Here is a 12,665-nt window from a genome sequence, read left to right on the forward strand (position 1 = left end):
ACAAAGAGGGTATAACTACTGTATGGGGGCTAAGGGGGAATTCTACTGTGTGGGGCACTAAGGGAGCATTCTATTGTATGGGGGCACTAAGGGGAATAAATACTGTGTGGGGGTACTGGGGAAACAAAACTAACATGGGGTGCTAAGGTGGAGTGACTACTGTTATGAGTGCTAAAAGGCCATAACTACTATGTGGGCACTAGGGGGACAACATTACTATGTGGGGGGGGGGAGAAGGGAGAATAACTGCTGTATAGGGGCTAAAGGGGCATTGTACTGCATGGGGAGACTAATGAAGCATAACTACTGTGCCGACCGATGTGTTAAAATTGGTCTGGTAAATATTCTAGATTTCACTATTCAGCCAGTATATGAGCAAAATCTTGAATACTCACGGTCCGTTACAGAAATTACAATTCTTCTCATCATTTCTGCTTCTTGTGGATTTGGGTTTTCCCTGTCTAAAACGACACCAGTAGTACGGATTTTTCCTGTGGTACTATTCAGGGTATAAAACTTATTTGAAGGGTTGATGCTGTAAACCAGTGTGCCATTTTCAGCAAGGTCTGGATCAAAAGCTACCACCTGTAGAAAGAATATGACATAACGGATATGAACATGTCAGAGGCAGGTCCTTACTGGAAGGAAATCATATATTGTATTGCATGCATTATAAAAATCTGATTGCTCCAGAGAGATGTACATGGAAAATAAATGTCTATTTTAAATAAAGCTTCTTATTTAAATGTGTAAAAATGTAGAATCCAATTTCTAATTTATAAATTTTATGAGCCAGTTCTGTAACTTTTAAATCGAGGGAATGAGCACTGCCGACCTGACACTTTAGGACAATTTAAAAAAAAATGTTTCTCTATAATGTCTGTTATTTGTAGCTTTTTGTAAAGTACCAATTACAGTGTCATGGTTTGTCACAGTGCTTAGCAGCATGTTCCTTGTCGTTACATATAGAACAAATAGTTTCACGTTTCAGAAACATATTTAATTCTGGTGTAAATCTTACAGTAAAGATAAAATAAAAAAATAAATATCAATTTAGTTCAGCATGATTTAGTAGCAAATCCGACGATCATAATCAACTATATTCAGACCATAGAACACCCCGGCCTGCACATTGCATGATGTTTTTTTCTAAAATGTGGCAGCTCTTTGCAAGTCCAACATAGCTGATTACGATATTCAGACCTGCCAACAAATATAGGCATATAAAACCAAATGATTCAAAGCGTGATTTTGACAACTCTTCGATGCAAAGTTTACATAAATCTTGAAAAACATATTGTCAGACAGTGACTGGAAACCTAAACATTTTCAAAGTATGACACATAGACTGAAAACTTAAAAATAGAATTGACTCCGTTCTATCAATGGAAAGTGCAACCAGACTAAAGCTTGATTTTACTGTGAATTGACAGTACGTTTTGCATATTGTGCTATGTAAAGAGTTACGCTTTTACATTTTATTATGTTTAGCTATTAGGAGGCATAAAATACTTAGCATCTAAAATGGTTTGTTTATTTTATAGCAGCTGAAAGGAAAACTTTAATTAATTTTTGTCTCCAGGATTATAAATCCAGTCCAAATCGTTCAGCCCGGTATGTGTGTGTTTGCAAGCTTTTAAAATGGCTCATTTATTTTAGAGTGTAAGCAAGCCATGTGTTTTAAATGAGTATAAATGGATGTGTAGTTTGCGGAACACAAATATATACTGTAACTCACTTTTTCGTGTATTACTATAGAATTCTAAATAAATACAATAATGCTAACGCTAGTTTCACACTAGGGTTAAAATCATACGGCAGGCTAAGCTACAGTACAGACCAAAAGTTTGGACACACCTTCTCATTCAAAGAGTTTTCTTTATTTTCATGACTATGAAAATTGTAGATTCACACTGAAGGCTTCAAAACTATGAATTAACACATGTGTAATTATATACATAACAAAAAAGTGTGAAACAACAGAAAATATGTCATATTCTAGGTTCTTCAAAATAGCCACTTTTTGTTTTGATTACTGCTTTGCACACTCTTGGCATTCTCTTGATGAGCTTCAAGAGGTAGTCACCTGAAATGGTCTTCCAACAGTCTTGAAGGAGTTCCCAGAGATGCTTAGCACTTGTTGGCCCTTTTGCCTTCTCTCTGCGGTCCAGCTCACCCCAAACCATCTCGATTGGGTTCATGTCCGGTGACTGTGGAGGCCAGGTCATCTGGCGCAGCACCCCATCACTCTCCTTCATGGTCAAATAGCCCTTACACAGCCTGGAGGTGTGTTTGGGGTCATTGTCCTGTTGAAAAATAAATGATGGTCCAACTAAACGCAAAGCAGATGGAATAGCATGCTGCTGCAAGATGCTGTGGTAGCCATGCTGGTTCAGTATGCCTCCAATTTTGAATAACTCCCCAACAGTGTCACCAGCAAAGCACCCCCACACCATCACACATCCTCCTCCATGCTTCATGGTGGGAACCAGGCATGTAGAGTCCATCCGTTCACCTTTTCTGCATCGCACAAAGACACGGTGGTTGGAACCAAAGATCTCAAATTTTGACTCATCAGACCAAAGCACAGATTTCCACTGGTCTAATGTCCATTCCTTGGGTTCTTTAGCCCAAACAAGTCTCTTCTGCTTGTTGCCTGTCCTTAGCAGTGGTTTCCTAGCAAATATTCTACCATGAAGGCCTGATTCACACAGTCTCCTCTTAACAGTTGTTCTAGAGATGTGTCTGCTGCTAGAACTCTGTGTGGCATTGACCTGGTCTCTAATCTGAGCTGCTGTTAACCTGCGATTTCTGAGGCTGGTGACTCGGATTAACTTATCCTCCGCAGCAGAGGTGACTCTTGGTCTTCCTTTCCTGGGGCGGTCCGCATGTGAGCCAGTTTCTTTGTAGCGCTTGATGGTTTTTGTGACTGCATTTCGGGACACTTTCAAAGTTTTCCCAATTTTTCGGACTGACTGACCTTCATTTCTTAAAGTAATGATGGCCGCTCGTTTTTCTTTACTCAGCTGCTTTTTTCTTTTCTTCAGTAGGACTATTAGCTGTGTATCCACCTGACTCCTCCACAAGGCAACTGATGGTCCCAACCCCATTTATAAGGCATGAAATCCCACTTATTAAACCTGACAGGGCACACCTGTGACGTGAAAACCATTTCAGGTGACTACCTCTTGAAGCTCAACAAGAGAATGCCAAGAGTGTGCAAAGCAGTAATCAAAGCAAAAGGTGGCTACTTTGAAGAACCTAGAATATGACATATTTTCAGTTGTTTCACACTTTTTTGTTATGTATATAATTCCACATGTGTTAATTCATAGTTTTGATGCCTTCAGTGTGAATCTACAATTTTTATAGTCATGAAAATAAAGAAAACTCTTTGAATGAGAAGGTGTCCAAACTTTTGGTCTGTACTGTACGTCAGTAGAGGAACAGCCTGCCTTGACTATATTGGGAACCGGTGGCTGTTTCCGGCATTAGTGCCGGGGTCCGACCAAATCCTGGCACTACTGCCGGAAATAGACCGGGATTCCCACCGGGTCCCGTTATAGTCAATGGGCTTCAGTGGGGAAAGGCAATATACAGCTATGCCAGATACAATGAACTCCGGCAGGGTGTTCCTCTGCTGAAACAGCCTGCAAGATGATTTTAACTCTAGTGTAAAACCAGCCTAAACATAAATGATAATGTGAATGGTACAATGTAGCAATTATGTATTAAAATATGGAGATTTCCTATGTAAACACTTAAAATCCACAGATATGGGTTATATAAATGATGGAAACTGCTTGAGTATGGCTACCAACAAACCTCTTCTATAACTTCTTTAGAACCAAGCCATTTATGGCCTCCAGGACCACATAAAATTTAACTTTTCAGCAGTCATGTTTTCCTTGAGTCAATTATTATGAAACTTTCCAGCAAAAAAGGAGTGTAAGAGGCAGATTTTAACCCCACGTTGTCTATTGGACTTTTCTTGGATTTTATGCTGCATCAAATAAATATGGATGTTTCTTCACCTCCATTGGACTGTGGGGACTGGATCCCTTTTGTCCCATTTTTCTCTGGCTGATGTGTTAAGAAGATGCTGATGTAAATTTTGCTGTACAATCCACAGGAAACTCGGTATGTGCTAATTTGATGTGAATAGCTTAAAGGGATTGTGTCACTTCGGCAAATGGCATTTATCGTTCGTATTAAACACTGTTTTCAGGGGTTACGACCACCATGCAATCCAGCAGCAGTGCTTGCACACTATAGGAAAAAGTGCCCGCCACTATTGGTCAGGACTGTGGGAGCGCTCCTGTCCCAGCCATCTTGTATCTGCGCTGCAGTGATGGCCATAACTCTTGGAAATGATCAGTGTTTAAGGTGATGGAAAAATGAATCCAGCCAGCAAAGGAAGCAATATGGATAAGAATACATTAGTAATTGCCTTGTATTAACTTTCTCTACATGGTAAATACCATTTACTAAAGTGAGACCATTTAACCAAACAAAATAATTGTGTAACTCTTCTGTGCACATTGATATCAAATGCTTTGCTCAACCCATATATTCACAATAATATCAAAGGAATAGATGGGCACTCTAATATCCGAAACACAAATTTAGTATAATCACACTATTTGTATTTATTGATACATATAATAAATGCAAATAGTGTGATTATACTAAATTTGTGTTTTGGATATTAGAGTGCCCATCTATTCCTTTGATATAAAATTTTGGTGCCTTGAGTGCAACATCAGATTGGTGCACCATGCCATCCCAAACCAGAGGTAGAGCCGTCGTATACCCTCTTTTTTCCAGATATAATGACAAAAATGCCCCAAAACATGGTCTATATTTTTTCTAGCATGCATCCTGACTTTAGCTGGTTTGTGATAACAGAAAATTTTAAGCTAGTTTCAAGAACAGGTAGAGGTAGGGATTAGAGTTGAGCGAACACCTGGATGTTCGGGTTCGAGAAGTTCGGCCGAACATCCCGGAAATGTTCGGGTTCGGGATCCGAACCCGATCCGAACTTCGTCCCGAACCCGAACCCCATTGAAGTCAATGGGGACCCGAACTTTTCGGCACTAAAACGGCTGTAAAACAGCCCAGGAAAGGGCTAGAGGGCTGCAAAAGGCAGCAACATGTAGGTAAATCCCCTGCAAACAAATGTGGATAGGGAAATGAATTAAAATAAAAATTAAATAAATAAAAATTAACCAAAATCAATTGGATAGAGGTTCCATAGCAGAGAATCTGGCTTCCCGTCACCCACCACTGGAACAGTCCATTCTCAGATATTTAGGCCCCGGCACCCAGGCAGAGGAGAGAGGTCCCGTAACAGAGAATCTGTCTTCATGTCAGCAGAGAATTAGTCTGCATGTCATAGCAGAGAATGAGGCTTCACGTCAGCCACCACTGCAACAGTCCATTGGCATATATTTAGGCCTAGCACACAGGCAGAGGAGAGAGGTCCCGTAACAGAGAATCTGGCTTCATGTCAGCAGAGAATTAGTCTGCATGTCATAGCAGAGAATGAGGCTTCACGTCAGCCACCACTGCAACAGTCCATTGGCATATATTTAGGCCCAGCACACACACAGGCAGAGGAGAGAGGTCCCGTAACAGAGAATCTGTCTTCATGTCAGCAGAGAATTAGTCTGCATGTCATAGCAGAGAATGAGGCTTCACGTCACCCACCACTGCAACAGTCCATTGGCATATATTTAGGCCTAGCACACAGGCAGAGCAGAGAGGTCCCGTAACAGACAATCTGGCTTCATGACAGCAGAGAATCAGTCTGCATGTCATAGCAGAGAATGAGGCTTCACGTCACCCACCACTGCAACAGTCCATTGGCATATATTTAGGCCTAGCACACAGGCAGAGGAGAGAGGTCCCGTAACAGAGAATCTGTCTTCATGTCAGCAGAGAATCAGTCTGCATGTCATAGCAGAGAATGAGGCTTCACGTCAGCCACCACTGCAACAGTCCATTGGCATATATTTAGGCCCAGCACCCAGGCAGAGGAGGGAGGTCCCGTAACAGAGAATCTGTCTTCATGTCAGCAGAGAATTAGTCTGCATGTCATAGCAGAGAATGAGGCTTCAAGTCAGCCACCACTGCAACAGTCCATTGGCATATATTTAGGCCCAGCACACACACAGGCAGAGGAGAGAGGTCCCGTAACAGAGAATCTGGCTTCATGTCAGCAGAGAATCAGTCTGCATGTCATAGCAGAGAATGAGGCTTCACGTCAGCCACCACTGCAACAGTCCATTGGCATATATTTAGGCCCAGCACACACACAGGCAGAGGAGAGAGGTCCCGTAACAGAGAATCTGGCTTCATGTCAGCAGAGAATCAGTCTGCATGTCATAGCAGAGAATGAGGCTTCACGTCAGCCACCACTGCAACAGTCCATTGGCATATATTTAGGCCTAGCACACAGGCAGAGCAGAGAGGGTCCCGTAACAGACAATCTGGCTTCATGACAGCAGAGAATCAGTCTGCATGTCATAGCAGAGAATGAGGCTTCACGTCACCCACCACTGCAACAGTCCATTGGCATATATTTAGGCCTAGCACACAGGCAGAGCAGAGAGGTCCCGTAACAGACAATCTGGCTTCATGTCAGCAGAGAATCAGTCTGCATGTCATAGCAGAGAATGAGGCTTCACGTCACCCACCACTGCAACAGTCCATTGGCATATATTTAGGCCTAGCACACAGGCAGAGCAGAGAGGTCCCGTAACAGACGATCTGGCTTCATGTCAGCAGAGAATCAGTCTGCATGTCATAGCAGAGAATCAGGCTTCACGTCAGCCACCACTGCAACAGTCCATTGTCATAAATTTAGGCCCAGCACCCAGGCAGAGGAGAGAGGTCCCGTAACAGACAATCTGGCTTCATGTCAGCAGAGAATTAGTCTGCATGTCATAGCAGAGAATCAGGCTTCATGTCAGCCACCACTGCAACAGTCCATTGGCATATATTTAGGCCTAGCACACAGGCAGAGGAGAGGTTCATTCAACTTTGGGTAGCATCGCAATATAATGGTAAAATGAAAATAAAAATAGGATTGAATGAGGAAGTGCCCTGGAGTCCAATAATATATGGTTATGGGGAGGTAGTTAATGTCTAATCTGGACAAGGGACGGACAGGTCCTGTGGGATCCATGCCTGGTTCATTTTTATGAACGTCAGCTTGTCCACATTGGCTGTAGACAGGCGGCTGCGTTTGTCTGTAATGACGCCCCCTGCCGTGCTGAATACACGTTCAGACAAAACGCTGGCTGCCGGGCAGGCCAGCACCTCCAAGGCATAAAAGGCTAGCTCTGGCCACGTGGACAATTTAGAGACCCAGAAGTTGAATGGGGCCGAACCATCAGTCAGTACGTGGAGGGGTGTGCACACGTACTGTTCCACCATGTTAGTGAAATGTTGCCTCCTGCTAACACGTTGCGTATCAGGTGGTGGTGCAGTTAGCTGTGGCGTGTTGACAAAAGTTTTCCACATCTCTGCCATGCTAACCCTGCCCTCAGAGGAGCTGGCCGTGACACAGCTGCCTTGGCGACCTCTTGCTCCTCCTCTGCCTTGGCCTTGGGCTTCCACTTGTTCCCCTGTGACATTTGGGAATGCTCTCAGTAGCGCGTCTACCAACGTGCGCTTGTACTCGCGCATCTTCCTATCACGCTCCAGTGCAGGAAGTAAGGTGGGCACATTGTCTTTGTAGCGTGGATCCAGCAGGGTGGCAACCCAGTAGTCCGCACAGGTTAAAATGTGGGCAACTCTGCTGTCGTTGCGCAGGCACTGCAGCATGTAGTCGCTCATGTGTGCCAGGCTGCCCAGGGGTAAGGACAAGCTGTCCTCTGTGGGAGGCGTATCGTCATCGTCCTGCCTTTCCCCCCAGCCACGCACCAGTGATGGACCCGAGCTGCGTTGGGTGCCACCCCGCTGTGACCATGCTTCATCCTCATCCTCCTCCACCTCCTCCTCATCCTCGTCCTCCTCGTCCTCCAGTAGTGGGCCCTGGCTGGCCACATTTGTACCTGGCCTCTGCTGTTGCAAAAAACCTCCCTCTGAGTCACTTCGAAGAGACTGGCCTGAAAGTGCTAAAAATGACCCCTCTTCCTCATCCTCCTCCTCCTCCTCCTGGGCCACCTCCTGTTCCATCATCGCCCTAAGTGTTTTCTCAAGGAGACATAGAAGTGGTATTGTAACGCTGATAACGGTGTCATCGCCACTGGCCATGTTGGTGGAGTACTCGAAACAGCGCAACAGGGCACACAGGTCTCGCATGGAGGCCCAGTCATTGGTGGTGAAGTGGTGCTGTTCTGTAGTGCGACTGACCCGTGCGTGCTGCAGCTGAAACTCCACTATGGCCTGCTGCTGCTCGCACAGTCTGTCCAGCATGTGCAAGGTGGAGTTCCACCTGGTGGGCACGTCGCATATGAGGCGGTGAGCGGGAAGGCCGAAGTTACGCTGTAGCGCAGACAGGCGAGCAGCGGCAGGATGTGAACGCCGGAAGCGCGAACAGACGGCCCGCACTTTATGCAGCAGCTCTGACATGTCGGGGTAGTTGTGAATGAACTTCTGCACCACCAAATTCAGCACATGCGCCAAGCAAGGGATGTGCGTCAAATTGGCTAGTCCCAGAGCTGCAACGAGATTTCGCCCATTATCACACACCACCAGGCCGGGCTTGAGGCTCACCGGCAGCAACCACTCGTCGGTCTGTTGTTCAATACCCCGCCACAACTCCTGTGCGGTGTGGGGCCTGTCCCCCAAACATATGAGTTTCAGAATGGCCTGCTGACGTTTACCCCGGGCTGTGCTGAAGTTGGTGGTGAAGGTGTGTGGCTGACTGGATGAGCAGGTGGAAGAAGAGGAGGAGGAAGCCGAGAAGGAGGAGGTGGCAACAGGAGGCAAAGAATGTTGCCCTGCGATCCTTGGCGGCGGCAGGACGTGCGCCAAACAGCTCTCCGCCTGGGGCCCAGCTGCCACTACATTTACCCAGTGTGCAGTTAGGGAGATATAGCGTCCCTGGCCGTGCTTACTGGTCCACGTATCTGTGGTTAGGTGGACCTTGCTACAGATGGCGTTGCGCAGTGCACACTTGATTTTATCGGATACTTGGTTGTGCAGGGAAGGCACGGCTCTCTTGGAGAAGTAGTGCCGGCTGGGAACAACATACTGTGGGACAGCAAGCGACATGAGCTGTTTGAAGCTGTCTGTGTCCACCAGCCTAAATGACAGCATTTCATAGGCCAGTAGTTTAGAAATGCTGGCATTCAGGGCCAGGGATCGAGGGTGGCTAGGTGGGAATTTACGCTTTCTATCAAATGTTTGTGAGATGGAGAGCTGAACGCTGGCGTGTGACATGGTTGAGACGCTTGGTGACGGAGGTGGTGGTGGTGGTGTTGGTGGTACATCCCCTGTTTGCTGGGCGGCAGGTGCCAACGTTCCTCCAGAGGCGGAGGAAGAGGCCGAGGCGGCAGCAGCAGAATAGGCCGAGGCGGCAGCAGCAGAAGAGGTAGCAGGGGGAGCCTGAGTGACTTCCTTGGTTTTAAGGTGTTTACTCCACTGCAGTTCATGCTTTGCATGCAGGTGCCTGGTCATGCAGGTTGTGCTCAGGTTCAGAACGTTAATGCCTCGCTTCAGGCTCTGATGGCACAGCGTGCAAACCACTCGGGTCTTGTCGTCAGCACATTGTTTGAAGAAGTGCCATGCCAGGGAACTCCTTGAAGCTGCCTTTGGGGTGCTCGGTCCCAGATGGCGGCGGTCAGTAGCAGGCGGAGTCTCTTGGCGGCGGGTGTTCTGCTTTTGCCCACTGCTCCCTCTTTTGCTACGCTGTTGGCTCGGTCTCACCACTGCCTCTTCCTCCGAACTGTGAAAGTCAGTGGCACGACCTTCATTCCATGTGGGGTCTAGGACCTCATCGTCCCCTGCATCGTCTTCCACCCAGTCTTGATCCCTGACCTCCTGTTCAGTCTGCACACTGCAGAAAGACGCAGCAGTTGGCACCTGTGTTTCGTCATCATCAGAGACATGCTGAGGTGGTATTCCCATGTCCTCATCATCAGGAAACATAAGTGGTTGTGCGTCAGTGCATTCTATGTCTTTCACCGCTGGGGAAGGGCTAGGTGGATGCCCTTGGGAAACCCTGCCAGCGGAGTCTTCAAACAGCATAAGAGACTGCTGCATAACTTGAGGCTGAGACAGTTTCCCTGGTATGCATGGGGGTGATGTGACAGACTGATGGGGTTGGTTTTCAGGCGCCATCTGTGCGCTTTCTGCAGAAGACTGGGTGGGAGATAATGTGAACGTGCTGGATCCACTGTCGGCCACCCAATTGACTAATGCCTGTACCTGCTCAGGCCTTACCATCCTTAGAACGGCATTGGGCCCCACCATATATCGCTGTAAATTCTGGCGGCTACTGGGACCTGAGGTAGTTGGTACACTAGGACGTGTGGATGTGGCAGAACGGCCACGTCCTCTCCCAGCACCAGAGGGTCCACTAACACCACCACGACCATGTCCACGTCCGCGTCCCTTACTAGATGTTTTCTCATTGTTATGGTTCACCACAACAACAAATATATTATTTGGCCCAATGTATTGTATTCAAATTCAGCGGGATATAAATTTGAGGCCTAGTATTTAGGCGCTGGGTGACCGGTATGGATTTAGTGACAGAATTAGACTTGGAAATGCACAGAAGCGTGTGTGTGAAGTTATTCTGAATGACCCAATGTGCACCTTGAATATTATATACCCTTTTTGGGATAGATTTCAAATAGCTCTGATATAGCAGGAACCACTAAATTATGAAATTGCTAAATTGGGAATTGTACTTCAACCCAGAACAAAAAATGTGCTTTGACGGGCACTAAATAACTTTCCCAGCTACAACAGTACAGCGGTAACGAGAGATTTAGAGGGATTTAAATTTGAGGCCTAGTATTTAGGCGCTGGGTGACAGGTATGGGTTTAGTGACAGAATTAGACTTGGAAATACACAGTAGCGGGTGTGTGTGAAGTTATTCTGAATGACCCAATGTGCACCTTCAATATTATATACCCTTTTTGGGATAGATTTCAAATAGCTCTGATATAGCAGGAACCACTAAATTATGAAATTGCTAAATTGGGAATTGTACTTCAACCCAGAACAAAAAATGTGCTTTGACGGACACTAAATATCTTGCCCAGCAACAACAGTACAGCGGTGGGTAACGAGAGATTTAGAGGGATTTAAATTTGAGGCCTAGTATTTAGGCGCTGGGTCACCGGTATGGATTTAGTGACAGAATTAGACTTGGAAATGCACAGAAGCGTGTGTGTGAAGTTATTCTGAATGACCCTATGTGCACCTTCAATATTATATACCCTTTTAGGGATAGATTTCAAATAGCTCTGATATAGCAGAAACCACTAAATTATGAAATTGCTAAATTGGGAATTGTACTTCAACCCAGAACAAAAATGTGCTTTGACGGACACTAATATCTTGCCCAGCAACAACAGTACAGCGGTGGGTAACGAGAGATTTAGAGGGATTTAAATTTGAGGCCTAGTATTTAGGCGCTGGGTGACAGGTATGGGTTTAGTGACAGAATTAGACTTGGAAATACACAGTAGCGGGTGTGTGTGAAGTTATTCTGAATGACCCAATGTGCACCTTCAATATTATATACCCTTTTTGGGATAGATTTCAAATAGCTCTGATATAGCAGGAACCACTAAATTATGAAATTGCTAAATTGGGAATTGTACTTCAACCCAGAACAAAAAATGTGCTTTGACGGACACTAAATATCTTGCCCAGCAACAACAGTACAGCGGTGGGTAACGAGAGATTTAGAGGGATTTAAATTTGAGGCCTAGTATTTAGGCGCTGGGTCACCGGTATGGATTTAGTGACAGAATTAGACTTGGAAATGCACAGAAGCGTGTGTGTGAAGTTATTCTGAATGACCCTATGTGCACCTTCAATATTATATACCCTTTTAGGGATAGATTTCAAATAGCTCTGATATAGCAGAAACCACTAAATTATGAAATTGCTAAATTGGGAATTGTACTTCAACCCAGAACAAAAAATGTGCTTTGACGGACACTAAATATCTTGCCCAGCAACAACAGTACAGCGGTGGGTAACGAGAGATTTAGAGGGATTTAAATTTGAGGCCTAGTATTTAGGCGCTGGGTCACCGGTATGGATTTAGTGACAGAATTAGACTTGGAAATGCACAGAAGCGTGTGTGTGAAGTTATTCTGAATGACCCTATGTGCACCTTCAATATTATATACCCTTTTAGGGATAGATTTCAAATAGCTCTGATATAGCAGAAACCACTAAATTATGAAATTGCTAAATTGGGAATTGTACTTCAACCCAGAACAAAAAATGTGCTTTGACGGACACTAAATATCTTGCCCAGCAACAACAGTACAGCGGTGGGTAACGAGAGATTTAGAGGGATTTAAATTTGAGGCCTAGTATTTAGGCGCTGGGTGACAGGTATGGGTTTAGTGACAGAATTAGACTTGGAAATACACAGTAGCGGGTGTGTGTGAAGTTATTCTGAATGACCCAATGTGCACCTTCAATATTATATACCCTTTTTGGGATAGATTTCAAATAGCTC

General features: G+C 45.4%; 1 protein-coding gene across 1 annotated transcript in view; it reads right to left on the reverse strand.

Moving 5' to 3' along the window:
* CDH23 (cadherin related 23) overlaps positions 1-12,665 on the reverse strand; it is a 1,302,172-nt gene that overhangs the window by 379,112 nt on the left and 910,395 nt on the right. The window contains 1 exon segment of the mRNA XM_044299558.1: positions 396-585. Coding sequence (XP_044155493.1) covers positions 396-585 — 190 coding nt within the window.

The sequence above is a fragment of the Bufo gargarizans genome, chromosome 6, assembly GCF_014858855.1.
Source record: "Bufo gargarizans isolate SCDJY-AF-19 chromosome 6, ASM1485885v1, whole genome shotgun sequence".
Taxonomy (NCBI): domain Eukaryota; kingdom Metazoa; phylum Chordata; class Amphibia; order Anura; family Bufonidae; genus Bufo; species Bufo gargarizans.